Source organism: Sinocyclocheilus grahami, unplaced genomic scaffold (assembly GCF_001515645.1).
Source record: "Sinocyclocheilus grahami isolate Dianchi unplaced genomic scaffold, SAMN03320097.WGS_v1.1 scaffold55.1, whole genome shotgun sequence".
NCBI classification, from domain to species: Eukaryota; Metazoa; Chordata; class Actinopteri; order Cypriniformes; family Cyprinidae; genus Sinocyclocheilus; species Sinocyclocheilus grahami.
In genome coordinates this window covers 623,556-639,188 of record NW_015505234.1, presented here as the reverse complement: position 1 = coordinate 639,188, position 15,633 = coordinate 623,556, and the positions used below count along the sequence as shown (strand labels likewise).

The window sequence follows — 15,633 nt, the reverse complement described above, 5'->3', positions numbered from 1 at the left end:
CTATTATTTATATATATATATATATATATATATATATATATATACATTTTCATGTTGTTTTTTTAGTATTGTGTGGACTTTTTAATTGTGTGGATAAATGTAATTTATCAAAAATGACAGTAAAGACTTTAAGCATTCTTTTTAAGAATTATATTTCAGCAAATAAATGCTGTTCTTTTGAACTATTCATCAAAGTAGATACCTAAAAAAATGTTATCAATGGTTTCCACTAAAATATTAAGCATTTTCAACATTGATAACAAATGTTTTTGAGCACCCATAATAATGATTTCTGAATGATTACGTGACATTTTTTTAAGATCAAGTGAACATTTCATTTTAAAATATATTAAAATAGAAAACGGTTATTTCAAACTGTAATAATATTTCACAATGTTGATTTTTTTTTATCAAATAAATGCAGCTTTGGTTAGCATAAAAAGGCTTTTTCAAATCTTACTGACTTCAAACTTTTGAACCATAATGTATGCTAAAGAGTAAGAGACCAATACAAAGTGGGATGTAAACCTGCAGTCTGAGCTCTTGGACTTTGAGGCCATGTGTGTCTAAAGCTTCTAATTCTCTCTTCAGGTGAGACTCCAGTTGCTCCAAGAAACAAGGCTTGGAAAGAGATCTGTAAGTAGACATTAGACAGGCACATCATAAAAGTAGACATTAGGATCAAAGTATGCAATGGACATGGAAAAGATGCCTAAACCATTTTAAAGTTTTACAACTACTGCAGTTCTAAAATGAACACTGAGATGCTATGTGTTGTACTTGCCATACCCATGGCCATGATGTTTTATTTCTCTGGGCTTTTGGACAATTTGATTGGGAACTTCAGCAGGCCGGGATGAAAGGTTACCAGAGGTTTCCCACGCATTGGTCTGAGGGAAATTAGAGTTGATTTGGCATTATTTGGTATGTGATGGTGGTGTCAAACACTACAAATTAAATCTCTTTTTAGGGGGAAGTCGTGGCCTAATGGTTAGAGAGTCGGACTCGTAACCCAAAGGTTGTGGGTTTGAGTCTCGTACCGGCAGGGATTGTAGGTGGGGGGAGTGAATGTACAGCGCTCTCTTCCACCTTCAATACCACGACTGAGGTGCCCTTGAGCAAGGCCCCAACTGCTCCCCGGGCAGTGTTGCCAACTAATTTTCAGGGGAAGTTGCTAAAGGAAGGTTGATTTGTTGCTAAATGATGTTGTGATGACATTGCGTGATGACGTCATTACGTAATCACGATGCAAAATTGTGTCAAATCTCAGCAAAAACATATTTATATTTTATAACTATAAATAACTATTTTTAAATCCATTGAATTATCGAAAACGTACACATTTTTGAACGATTACAATTTAAGTTGTATACTTTAAAGCAGTTTATTAGTAGTTAGTTCGTATGCTGCACTCTAAGAAAAGTAAAGAAATAATGTACAATCTACTGTGTTAGTATGAAGGAATTTTCTGGATTGATTTTTCCACAGGTTTTTGTACCTGCATTTTTAATTACGCATTGTATTTTGTGTTTTCGGGTTACAACGGGTAACGGATAATGTCCTGGAAAATTACTAGCACCTTTTCCATTTTTCTGCATATTTTTCTTACAGTGTACTGTGTAAGAAACAGTGTAACTCATCAACAATCGCAGGTACAAGCTACTAACAAAGTGTCTCATAAATGAAAAAGAACAGTATTCAATTATTATTATTATTACTATTAAACAATTGCAAATAGCAGCTAACTTAATTCCTGTAACGTGTGTACTGCTAGGCATCTTTGGTTTCCTCTTTTTGTGTAATTGAAATGGTAAATTGTGCCATTTTATCGTTTGAGTCACTTATCAAAAGTTGCTAAAAGCTGCCAAATAAATTTTAAAAAATAGCTAAATTTGTTGCTAGGTGCTTTTGGAAGAAAAAGTTGCTAGGGTAGTCTGAAAAGTTGCCACATTTAACAACAAAATTGCTAAGTTGGCAACACTGGCTCCGGGTAAGCAGAATTTTTAAGTAACGTTATATGCTGCTAAATCAAAGTCACTCTTTATTTACTTATATATTTACTGTTTTATTCAAGTTTGACCAGCTAATAGTATAGATCTATCTGTAAATTAGCTATCAGATATTTGAAATACTATCAAATATGATTTTTTAATACCTTACTTTTATCAACTTTGACTTAGATATCCTGCTAGAATTGTGTCTCTGCCTCCTCTGCTAACAGAAAGACATGCAGCTTGAACATGTCAAACAGTGACAGCAGATACTTTATCCAAATTATTTTTGTTTCTATTATTATTTTTCAAATATATTAACAGTTGTCACGCCGCAGGCATATTAACTTAATTTTAGAAAATAATAAAAAGATAACTAAAATAGAGAAAATGGCAACCATTGTCAAACAATTTACTTTATACTGATATGGTTATTTTAAACTAATATCTTAATGTAAAAATATGTTATTTGTAAGTTACCCATTTACTAGCATTTTTCCACTAAACTAAGTTACTGACTTCCGCTGCCTTGTTTGGATTAGGCAGTCACTTCTAGTTTAGTGTATAAGCAACGTTATCGATTCTGAAATGTACTTATATCTTGCCTTTCAGAGTGTAAAAGCTTATGGTTATTTTAAACTAATATCTTAATGTAAAAAATATTTTATTTGTAAGTTACCCATTTACTAGCATTTTTCCACTAAACTAAGTTACTGACTTCCGCTGCCTTGTTTGGATTAGGCAGTCTCTTCTTCAAATCACATATTCGTTGCAATAGCTAAGACTTTACATGAATATACTTGCCTTTCAGAGTGTAAAAGCGGTGGCAACTGTAGTTCTTTCAGCGACATTTGGACGAATAAACAGCTTAAAAATAATCCACAGCAAATTTAGCAGCGAACGTCCAACTGAAGCTTCAGCAGCGTGGCATTGTTGTTGTTTGAGAGGTGGTTGCTATGATACCGATGGACCCTAGAAAAGACCTTCCGTTTATAGGCGCCCAAATTGTGCCTGTATGAACAATAATATGTGACTTCATCGTCTAAAACATTATAAGTGTCGCATTAAATTCGCTTATATGTGTTAATGTATGAATACGTTATTTGGTAAATATTTATAATGTTTAAGGCGCTAGGATGATATAACATATGTATTTTTTTTTCATCACGGCAGTGAACGCTAGTGCTATTGGATTACACCACCGAGTGTCTTGTTTTTCTAAACCCGTTTGTTTTTAAGACCGACGAGTGCTTGTTGAAAACAATGTCTTGTTAGAGTTAAATGTGACGTTGATTTTTGAATATAATGCACTTGTTTTTAACAGTAAACTTAAAACTTTAGCAGTAAAAATGTAACATTAATTTACTAAAATTAATATATTTATAAAAAGACAAACCACAACAGCGTTTAATGTATTAATACTTTATTATAATAGTTTAACACGGAAAACGAACAGTACTGTTTAAATGCAGTTAATAAAGCAAACAACTGCTTCACAGACCCAACAGTTTAGGATAAGGATTAAGTTACATGAAGTCTGTTACATAAAAAGCTGATAGAGGCTGAATTATATGCAAACACTTGTGAAATAGATTTTCATCGTCACACGTTTGAATTAATGACAGTCGCTGATTCGAGACGCAACGAACACGGTTTGCTTTTGGCCTAAATCGAGTAACGTATATACATGCTCAAGCGATCGAATTAGGAGTTGTGTTAAAAAACTACAAATCCTAGACTGCGTTTTACAGCCGCGGCTGAATTGGGTATGGGTCATGTAGTTGATGGCACTTCCCTCGTGTCAGCAGCGTGCACTGCGCAGGGCTTTGTGTTCAACTACAGTACCCACACGCCACTGTAGAGCCGCTGTTATCCGGGGATATCTCACCGCTGCTGTTTCTCTCCTTAGTCTAGCGCTCTCTGCTTTTTAGCGGATTGGCACAATAGGGGTAGGATTACTAGAGGAATACAAAAACATAAGCAAAAATGGCAGAGCTTGGAGCGGGGAGCCTGCTAACAGGAGATCCTGCTTTTAATTATCACGAGCATGAGCTAAACGAGCGTTTGAAGCGGCTGTACCCGGCCGTGAATGAGGAAGAGACCCCCTTACCCCGATCTTGGAGCCCCAAGGATAAGTACAGCTACATCGGGCTCTCACAGAATAATCTGCGGGTGCATTACAAAGGTATACAGATGTGACACACGCTGAACTGTCAACCCGTAGGCCTTGACAATCCCGGCTGGTTCGCTGCACTCGAATATATGCAATCTCCCCGATCTAGTTTGAGCTGCTTTTTTCCGTCCCCTTTGCTTTGTTACATAGAAGGAAAGAGGAATGTCCAAATGGGTTGACATTTAGCAAACCATCATGACAGAATTCGGCTAGCGAGAGTAGCTTGGGGCATAAGCACGGCTGGAGTGTCTAGCTTTTGGACACCTACCTTTTACCTATTACCATGTAATAAACATCAAGTGTTATTGATTTGCCGAGCTTGTTTTGGAACTCCCTTTCGGTGAATTAGTCGAGGTTGGTGCTAGCTAGCCACGGCAGGGCAATAAGGGCAGCTAAGCAGCTACACCATTGCAATGAGCTGCAAATGCTTGTTAATTTCCTCCGCATTGCATACGTGTGTTTGTGTATCAGTTATCGGGTGATTTACATAAGGACGTGCGCCGCATCACAACGAAACAAATCACTGAAAATGGTTTTTGGTGCGCATTTGTGTTGACGAATGAATCGAATCCGAGCGAATCTTTCGAAGCGCTGAATTCATCGCCATAATAATGAATTCGCATTCCACAACACTAGCTGTTCAAACAGTTGTGGCGTTTCGAATGACCCTGTCGCCCCAGGGGGTCTGTGAATTTACCCAGTGCAGATATACTACTCTTTTTATTTAACAACTGTGTACATGCTTCTAGAGAATGCATAATAAAGCAGTCTGTTTTACGAACTACCACTAAGCACAATATATAAGCTTTTAGTGGGTATGTTTTAAAAAGATTCTTTCAGGTTAACTGGTATCTGTTTTTAATCTTGCTAGCACTTATTTTTTGATCACTACTGAGTAACCCAACAGTGACTGCTGTCTTTTCAATTTCAGTAGACATACAGTCGTCATTCCAGTAGTATCTGTTTAATTAGTCCCTAGAACTTATATATTATTTACAAGTACTTATTATTTTGCCACTAGTTACTGTCCCAGTAGTGCCAAATAACTTCCATTGTTCTTGGTAAAAAATTATACATTTTTGCCATTTTGAATTCTATGAAAATCTGGTGGACATATCAAATATTTATTCCTGTCTAGTACTGTATGTATTGTAATTGTTTCTGGTATCTATTCCAGTTTACTAGTAAAAATTTGTTAAGTACTGTTACTTATTCATTAGTTAGTTGGAACAATATAGTTGCTAGTATACATTCCCGTTTTCAGAGTGCTAACTGATGCTAGTATGCATTTACTAAACAGAAGTGTGTGTTACAATTAAACCTTCTAGTATGATAATTAATTGAACTATAAAGTATAGCTTTCCTGACTAGCCATTAAAACTGACATTGTAAAAGCAATTTAAAGGGGTCATATGATGCGATTTCAATTTTTCCCTTCTCTTTGGAGTGTTACAAGCTCTTGGTGCATAAAGAAGATCTGTAAAGTTGCCTAAAAAAGACTAAAGTCTCAAATCCAAAGAGATATTCTTTAAAAAAGTTAAGAGTCAGCCACGCCTACCTAAAACGGCTCGTTCTAACACGCCCCCACGTGTCTACATCACGATGTGGGAAGATTTGCATTACATCGCCCAAATGTTCACGCAAAGAAAGAAGGCGTAACTTTTATTCTCGCTGTTGCCGCCGCCGCCATGTTGTGGAGTCGCTGTGTGTTTCGTTGTGAAAGTGAAACTACTTTGTTTGGCCTTCCAAAAGAGGACACAACTAGAAATCAGTGGTTAAGTTGTATTTACAACACCGTTCCAGAACAGTTCAACCCCAATATTCCGATGTGTGCTGCGCATTTTACGGAGGATGAGGACTGTTTCCTGAACCTGCAGACTAGCCTACATTGCGTCTGTGCTCAAAGGCTGTTCCTATAAAGTGGGGCAGTTCCAACTTTGCAAGGACAGTCTGGCGCTTCTGACTCAGAGCCTGTAAGTACGTTTTTTATATTTAAATAATTTGCGAGTTTTGAGCAGTGTAGAGTAGGCTTGTTGTTTATTGTTTCTCCGATCACAAATGCAGACATGGTTTAATGTTTACGCAGCGCGATACGCAATGCGTAAAAAGACAGTATAAGTCATTATAATCAGTAATTATGTCCCCACTGGATGCAACAAATGCCTCGTTTGTAATGGGTTTTTATTGGTTTTGTCTCATCTAGTGATGTCCGGATCGCGAACGAATCGTTCTATTTAACCGGATCTTCTTAGTTAACCGGTCGAACCAGATCACCAAATCAAACTGAATCGTTTGAAACGGTTCGCGTCTCCAGTACGCTCTAATCCACAAATTACTCAAGTTATTCGGTTTATAAATGTGCTTGACACTCCCTCAGACTCGAAATAAAACAATATCCCAAGTTATTCAGTTACTCCTAACAGTACATTGACTGAACTGCTGAAAGAGAACTGATGATGGGATGTGCACGAGCAGAGTAGCTGGACTGAGTCTCGTCCTGCTGGGAGACAGCATCACAGTATGTTAAGGGGCGTAACATTTCCGTCACACACTTGAGGCATTCACAATGCACTGGATAGCTGGCCAATCAGAGCAAACCTCGCTTTTTTAGAATGATGAGCTTTGTAAAAATCGACGCGTTTCAGAAAGGCGGGGCATAGAGGAGAAACAATAATGTACATTATATGGAAAATAATGTGTTTTTTTAACCTTAAACCGCATAAACACATTGCATTACACCAAATACACAAAATAATGTTATTTTTAGCAACGTCATATGTAGGGCTGGGTATCCACTCAAATGAAATACGCTGTGTTTCCTGCCAACTGGCAACCCGGGGTGCCGAAATACAATTGGGTAAACTGGCAGTGGGCGGGTTTCACAAACCAAAACAGAGACCGACATTCCGGCCCGGAACGCACATTTTCAAAGGAGAATAACTGACTGTAGCATTGTTTTTCAGATAAACAAATATGTTAACTTAGCATGTTTCTTAAATATCTGCAAACATATTATGGTATTTTTATGCTTTAGTAGAGTCAAAAACTTACATACAGCACCTTTAAACTAGTGTTATTCCATGTCATAACAATGAGCTCTTTTGTTGTTTATTTTGAGGGGACAGCAAATTTACACTGTTATACAAGCTGTACACTCACTACTTTACATTGTAGCAAAGTGTCATTTCTTCAGTGTTGTCACATGAAAAGATATAATAAAATATTTACAAAAATGTGAGGTGTGTACTCACTTCTGTGAGATACTGTATGTGAATTATTAGGTTTGTAAAAAGGCTTTGTGTTGTCTGACAGATTACAGAAATGTTACTGACATGTACCCTGGTTATTTTTAGTTTAGGCACAAATGCTGTTATAAAGCACCTAATTCTGATTTGATGGTGTGTGTGTCTGTGGGCCTGTTGTGCAATACTTTAGGATGGTTACCATTTTAGGGACACTGGTGTGTTCATTTTATTACATGTTCCAGTTGACAGCTGTTTGTGTCAATGCTCAGGCCCAGTGGGAAGTTTATCCTTATAGTTTATTTCATTCCCTTTGAAACATAAATGAACAATACTGCATTATTTTGGTAATGTACACTGCTTTGTGTCTGTGGAAAATTGTACCTCATTGGCAACTATCTCCTTTCAGGCTATGGGTATGTTTACCACTTCAGAAGGTGGCTGATGTTAGCCAAGTATTTGATTTTTAAGAGTCAGATGATATTGATATACTGATATTCATTTTTTCCTTGTTGTTAAGGATCTATGTTTCTTTTTGTTCTGTCATCCTGACCGTTTTGGTCAGTTTATCCTCGAAGCAGGATTGCAGTTATTAGATTACAGATTACTGTAATCTGTTTTTAAATAGAGCCATTATACATCTTGTAGCAACATATTTAAAGCAGCTCCACTTAATAAATGATTTAACCTGCAGTCTATTAACCTTCAGTGCTATTTGGCCAGTGTACCAGATTCTATTTCTGTAGACTGAATTTTAGGAAACCCCATGTTGCTGTCAAGTAAAGACAATAGATATATGCTGTCAAATAGTGTGATGAAAATCTGTGCAATGTTTATACCATGTTATATTATATTATCCCACATGGCTCTCCATCTTTATTTAGGAAGCACGTAAAAAATAGCCAAGCCTTTGCATGATGAAACAAGGGGAAAAGACTCATTCTCTAGCTTTGTTCCCATTGTGGACCTAATTTTACTAATCGACGTCACACTGACTAGGACGTGAGCCCATTAATGGAGAGAGGAAATGTGACTTTTGCAGCACTACACCCATGCAGATATTGTTTTTACACCACCTCCTGTGAGAAGATTAATGCAAGATAAATGGATACAAATATAGCATAAGCTTAGATTTTTTTTCTGGGCAGTTTGGTGGGCTGCTGTCCATTTTCTGTGCAGGCTGTTGGACTCTGTGTTTCCTTTAAGCTCTGTAATGTTTGCCTTTAGAGGGCTTTTGCCTGTCTGAGGAGCCAGTCATGCATGTTCAGTCGGTGGGGTGACATCACCAGATTGTGTTCGTTTCCCTTTAGTGTCTCTGTGAAGCTGTGAAACCCTGTTTGCTAACACTAGCACAACACTCCCAATCTTCTCTCCCTGTGTCTTTGTTCTCTCATATTGTAGTTTTTTTTTTTTTGCCTGCTTAGCTGATGTTATTATGGGTGCCAGCTGTAGCCTTGTACAGCTCCCACCGTTTGCCTTAGATGTTTTGACAGAGAAACCTTAACTATGAAAAGGAGTTTTACCAGATAGCAGTGCAATTTTCTGGTGCAAGTGAGAGAGTGTATGACTCATGAGAGTCATTCCACTGTTCATTTTTTTTCTCTTTCTTTTTATTTTATATTCTTTGGTGAATTTTACGAAGAAGTCTCTGTCATATTTACCAAATCAAAAAAAATAAAATCAAAAAATAAAAATAGTATTTAGCATAAAGAAATGTTTATGTATCGTGATATTATTGTCTTTTTTTTATTTTAATTTCAAATGATTTTTCTTCCCATCATATTTAATAATTGTAACTTAAGTAAAGGAAATTAGAATCAGCTTGATGCATTTTGACATTATTTTCATGACAATTAAAGTTGTGATAAAATGCAAGTAGCAACAGATGTTTTTTTCTGTATTTTAGGTAGATTTTCGAAAAACAAATAAAAGAAATGTAGGGCAGGGACTTGGTTGTTTCTAACGGTTGTTGATTGGATGGAGCCAGATCAGCTTAAAATGAGCGTGCAGTCAGTTGTAAGAAAGGGGCGGAGTTTAAGAGGACTAAATGATTGGAGAATCACTGGAAGTTTGAGTTATGATTAGAGCGGTGCCGGTTAGCGATACAACTGCTCCACCGTGGTATTAGACGCCACTGTGGTGGTATGACAAAACACATTTTTGTGCATTTGAATGTTTTTTATTTTTTTGTACATTTTAGATTATGATTACATTTTAGATTAGAGCAGCGCTGTAAAATGCAGCAGACCTATGATTATGCACTGCAGAGGAGGACTTTGTATGAAAGCCGTTTCTGCATTAAACATGCTTGGCATAGAAATAGAGGGAGGGACGGACAGACAAGCAACTAAAGAAGGAGAGAATCACCCAGGGTCCTCTTGCTGTTCTGTGCTCCTAGAATGGTGTGGTCATGGCATGATGTATAAATAGACTGAGTGTGTAAGCAGGGGGCGGTGCACACGTATGTGCATTTGTAGTGTGTGATGAGAGAGAGAGTTGGGGATTTGCACATGCAGGGTCGTCTGCCTTTACTCTGGTTGTATGAGCCATGGTTATAAATAGATTTTGTGTGTGTTCTTGATTATGAATGCTTGTCTGGGTTTGGCAGACAAACCTATTGTGATTTCCTAGCAGAACTTGGAAAGCTAAAAATAAAAGTGCTTAATATTATTACAGTAATCAGAGATGATGATGACGGTGAATATATGTATGCTCATTTTTGTATTCAAAACCCATACAGTAGCAATGTGACCCGGTGTCCTGCAATTAAACTTCAGGTGAGGGTTATGTTACAGGTCTGGGGCACACAAACACAAAGATATGCTGAAATGTCCATATACGTGCGCACAGACGAGTTAAACATGAGACTCTGGAAGTGCAGTGAAGAATCTAATACTGTGTGTCCATTAATGCTGGCAGGTGTTACAACCTGCAGTAAACTGGATTAGGAGATTGGAGCACATTGCTATGGTACATGGAGGCTTAGACGACAATGACACTCGCCAACTTCCGTTCTCACAATTGAATTGAGAAGAATTGAAGTTATAGCATATATTAAAGGTTAACTTTAAAGACAACATTAAATGGCATTCAAAACCTATTTTGTTTCCATAATGTGACTTGTTGAATGAAGCAGTATGATAATTGATTAATCCATCAGGTATCATGAAAGTGGGCTTACCAGATCAGAACGGACCTTTACATTTGAAGGGGGGAGGAGCTTAACAAATAAGAGGGCTTGATGATGTCAGCAGAAGACAAAAGTCGTTTTAAACATTTTTTTTTCTTTGAATTAAACACTGATTATTCTTTACATTAAGACTAGAATAGTCTCTTAAAAAGTAAATGGTCATTTTGTTTTCATGTTGACTTTATAGAACTTCTGGGAATTTTTAAAGGTGCGGTGTATAATTTCTGCACCACTAACTGTACTAAATGGAAATGCAAAAATGATTGCTTCCAGACTGGTTTCCCAAACACTCCTCATTTACAAACAAACTGTCGACAGGGAGTGTGCTCACAAACAGGTAGTCCCACCACTAGGGACGCGCCGATCCGATATTCATATCGGGTATCGGTCAGAGAGGGCCGATCCAAATCCGAGATTTTTTATTATTTTTTTCCTGATTGTGCAAATTATTCTTTGTTACTTCTGAAGCCATACGATAGCTTAATGTGAACTACATATGAATATTTAAGTCCTTACATTAAAGTTCACACAAACTCTTTTCTCCGCTGTGGCTGTCAGTCATTCGTTCAGCCTTTAAACCCTGGTCTCATTCGGTTACGACAGTCAGTTCGGTAAAGCTCTCTCCAAGATCATTCTGTGTTCCCATTATTATACTTGATTTGTAAATACATGTCTATGATTTTGCAAAAAGGACTTTATCTTCCGGAGTTTAATGTTGTTTTGTTACTTGCTACCGGGTGTCTGTGAGAACAAAACATGGGTGTAGAAAAGACTATAAATAGTTTTTAACGTGCAGTGCTGCACTGTATTTGTTTTGTCCTATCGTATCTATCATATGTTGTTGCCTTATAAAAAATATGCTATACATTTAAAAGAAATGTATTTTAAAGTATATACTTATATATATAAATACATTCATGAATGTTTTTAATGAATGTTGGTGATGGTCTGGAGAACTGTGAGAATGAGAGATAGAAGGAAGCCCAGTATAGTTGGTTTTGGGTTCACCTGACCCCTATTGCACATGTTTCTTGCAGGTTGTTTACATAAGCATTTAAAAACAGTTAGCTGGAGCCTGTTGTCGTCAACTTTCGTGACCTATCCTTAGCTGAAAACCCTGTATATGTGCCCTTAAAATCTCCTCTGAACCTTGTTGTTATATTGTATGTGGACAGTCATCTATACCAGAGGGTGTGTTTGGTCAGTGACTCATTTCCCTCAATGTTTCCGTCTTGCTTTAGGCCACGGAAAAAACCACAAAGATGCAGCATCTGTACGGGCCACCCATCCTATCCCTGCCGCTTGTGGCATCTACTACTTTGAGGTGAAGATCGTAAGCAAAGGAAGGGATGGGTAAGTCCAAACAGCTTCTGGTTGGTGGCATTTGTACATTTTACTGAGATTACATTTTACTTGGAAAGTTAATAAAAAAATTTAAAATTAATTACCAGTAAACTGTGCAGACAAGAGGTGATTGTTTTATTAATATGTTTTACATATAGTGGGGTTCAAAATCCTGAGAGAACATTGAAAATCTTAGGATTTTGAAATCTTTGAAAACAGATGTGCTTGCTTCCACTGAAGCACAAGATGATCTTTAAATAATTATTAAATATTAAGTTGTACACAAACTTGTGGAATTCATGTAGCTTGAGTGGAGTTGTCAATAAAGCAAAATGACAATCCAAATACTAAGACATTCTGAAATTAAAATAAAGGCATTCTCACAGTATCAGAATGATAATTGCTGTGAAACGTTTACCCTGCGTCATGCTTGAGTCACTACTTGGTAAGTATTTGTCATGCCTTCAGTTTGAAGATATCATTGTCCAAAAATAAATGGAAAATTGTTCCACCCTTTCCTGTCACCACTTTGCAATGATTACTAAATGTATTCCTGCTGGATCACTAATGTTATTCTAGGCCATCTAACTGCAACTTACAGGTCGTGCCTAAATCTGTTGAAAGGTGTCGAGTCATCCTTTAGTCACTGTGGTCCCAGGCTGTGGAACTCTCTCCCAGACTCACTTAGCACTTTTAAAAAGTACCTTGTGCACAGGGACTTATACTCAGTTTAATCACCACTTTAATTGTTTCAATTGATTGAGCTTGATTGTTCTCTTATTTTATTGAGGTGCAGTCACATTTACTATTATTTTGTGATTTTTCACTGGTGAAAACCAGTAATTTACATAGGAATCGACACAACCGTGAATTTTGTGACACCAAAAGATTTCCCCATGCAGTTTTCACAACAGGTTCAAGTTGGTCACATATTCACCGCATATTGATCAACTCAAAAAGTCAGGTTCTCATTGGTTTAAAAGGGACTTCAGTGTGAGCTGTGCTTTATACATCGCTACACTATTGACAACAGGCCATGGATCTTTTTTTTTATTCTCTAACGTTTGCAGAAATCAGGAGCGTCGCGTATGGTTTAAAGGAACACTCCACTATTTTTGAAAATAGACAAATTTTCCAACTCCCCAGAGTTAAACAGTTGAGTTTTACCATTTTCGAATCCATTCAGCCGATCTCCGGGTCTGGTGGTAGCACTTTTAGCTATAGCTTAACATAGATCATTGAATCTGATTAGACCGTTAGCATCTCGCTCAAAAATTACCAAAGAGTTTCTATATGTTTCCTATTTAAAACTTGACTCTTCCGTAGTTACATCGTGTACTAAGACCGACGGAAAATGAAAAGTTGCGATTTTCTAGGCCGATTTGGCTAGGAGCTATACTCTCATTCCGGCGTAATAATCAAAAAACTTTGCTGCCGTACCATGGGTGCAGCAGGCGCAATTATATTATGCAGTGCCTGCAAATAGTCCCCAGCACGCTCCCTGTGCAAGCAGGTGGTCACGTTGGCGGAAGTTAGCCTATTTTCAGGTGCTGCGTAATATCATTGCGCCTGCTGCACCCTTGATTGATCCTTGATTATTACGCCGGAATGAGAGTATAGTTCCTAGCCAAATCGGCCTAGAAAATCGCAACTTTTCATTTTCCGTCGGTCTTAGTACACGATGTAACTACAGCAGTGTTAATTTTGACAGCAAATTTTGATTCAGTTTTAGTCATAGTCTTTTGACTAAAATGCCATTTAGTTTTAGTCATAAATAAATCTGAATTGTTTTTTAGTTTTAGTCTAGTTTTAGTCGACTAAATATCATAAGATTTTAGTCGGCTAAAATCTAATGGGTTTAGTTACAGTGTGATGCATTTATTAAGCATTTCTCCAAAATTTCCAAACTCATTATATAATTTTGATATTAAGGTCTTATCATGATAGACACCAATTTAACTGCTGTGACACACAGCATGCCTTTATGTTAAAATTAAATAAAACCACTTCTCATAAAGAACAAGAACATGGTCTTCTTATTAATGAAATACCAATGGTTATATAGTAGAGTTCAACCGCTATATCGATTTCCCGATATTTTTCCCGATATTTAAGCATTTTACAATAATCGGATATCGGTTTTGTAATATCGGATTCACCGATAAACACCGCCATCTTGTGGATGTTTTGAGAATTACGCGCAGGATCGCCATTGCACCACGGCGTCTGAAGGGAGAGGAGACAACAACAACGGCGTGCACAGGTACTTGATTTACAGTAGTTAGTAAACTTTATTATTTAACATAACAGCCATTAATGCACAAATTAGATGTATTACATAAATGCCTGATATGCAGTTTATGCAGCTTGGCTCGAAGAAATAGAGACGAACTCACGGAGTCACATAAAATAATCTGGCATGTCCTGTCCCAATAAAGACGTAACTTTGCGTGAATTAAATAATATGCAGCCTGCATATCGGTTATTGGGCACATAAACACACAAATAATTGGTATCGTTATAAAATGTCAATATCAGTCGATCACTATTATATAGGCTAATTATGCATTCTTTATCGCAACTTGTTTACCATATTCGTCATTCTTTCAAGCAGACATATTTATTTCTATAAATAAATTTAGATTAATCTTTAGGGCTACTAAAGTTTTTCAGTCAAGAGCAGTGCATGATTTTCTGTCTTTCTTTTGTTGCTTGATTAACGTCAATGACTCGGACAATAGCAACTAAATTAGGCTGCTGTCCCTTTAAATACGAATGCACAGCTGCAATGGATGCAATGTACTGATACACGTTCTCCCTACTGTATACGTTCACTTAAGGCGTAATCAACTGTGTTTACGTGAATACTCGTCAAAACAGACAATTCGACATCATTTTGTGTGTAATTTTCTGTTCATGCGACGCGAAAGAGTACTAGTGTGCTGTGAGACGCGCTGTCTGTGTGTGTATGATTCAGTGTCTGCGCTCAGAAAGCCGGACCTAACTGAGTTCTCTCTTGTGTCGTCAGATTTATCTATATGTCTGCTCTTCTCTTACTCCCACATATTGACATTTTTTTAACGTTTTATGCGACGTGCAGCAAGTGTATTTTAGCTTATGTCCTGCTGGTTGATGTACACCTCTAACCTCCTAACTATGCAGCAGATTTGTTCTGAAATTGAATGAATCTCTTCCCAAATCGTCCCTCCCTAACATTTTCATCTCGTTTTTATTCGTTGACGAAAATGTCAATATATTTTCGTCATAGTTTTTGTCATTCAAAAAGAGTTTTAGTTCGTTATCATCTCTTTGTCGTCAGTGAAAAAAATCTCGTTGACGAACATTATGATGAAAATTATTCGTCAACAAAATTAACACTGGACTACAGAAAAGTCAAGTTTTAAATAGGAAAAATATAATTTTTGAGCGAGATGCTAATGGTCTAATCAGATTCAATGATCTATGCTAAGCTGCAGCTAAAAGTGCTACCGCCTAGTGGTGGGCGGTATGACCAAAAATTTATATCACGGTATTTTTCAAAATTATACCGGTTTCACGGTATATGACGGCGGTGGATATTTGTGGTGGTCAGTGGATATTGTGGATGAGTTCTTCTGTGTCATCACATTCTATTAGTTCTACAGCTTCAGTTTCTGAACTTTCACGCTTAGTAACACATACAGCTGTGTCCTC

At 37.2% G+C, this 15,633-nt stretch overlaps 2 protein-coding genes across 3 annotated transcripts in view; one reads left to right on the top strand and one right to left on the bottom strand.

Annotated features, from left to right (window-relative positions):
- The window catches only part of LOC107583847 (translin-associated factor X-interacting protein 1-like), an 8,982-nt gene extending 6,140 nt beyond the window's left edge, over window positions 1–2,842 (bottom strand). The window contains 4 exon segments of the mRNA XM_016270202.1: window positions 529–634; window positions 790–890; window positions 2,161–2,214; window positions 2,792–2,842. Coding sequence (XP_016125688.1) covers window positions 529–634; window positions 790–890; window positions 2,161–2,214; window positions 2,792–2,842 — 312 coding nt within the window.
- Window positions 2,843–3,675: 833 nt separating this feature from the next.
- The window catches only part of LOC107583731 (ran-binding protein 10), a 32,416-nt gene continuing 20,458 nt past the window's right edge, over window positions 3,676–15,633 (top strand). For both annotated transcript variants that reach the window (XM_016270027.1, XM_016270026.1), the window contains exons 1-2: window positions 3,676–4,176; window positions 11,838–11,949. In XM_016270027.1, the coding sequence (XP_016125513.1) occupies window positions 3,978–4,176; window positions 11,838–11,949 (311 nt within the window). In that variant the 5' untranslated portion in view covers window positions 3,676–3,977. The remainder of the gene's footprint in view (window positions 4,177–11,837; window positions 11,950–15,633) is intronic.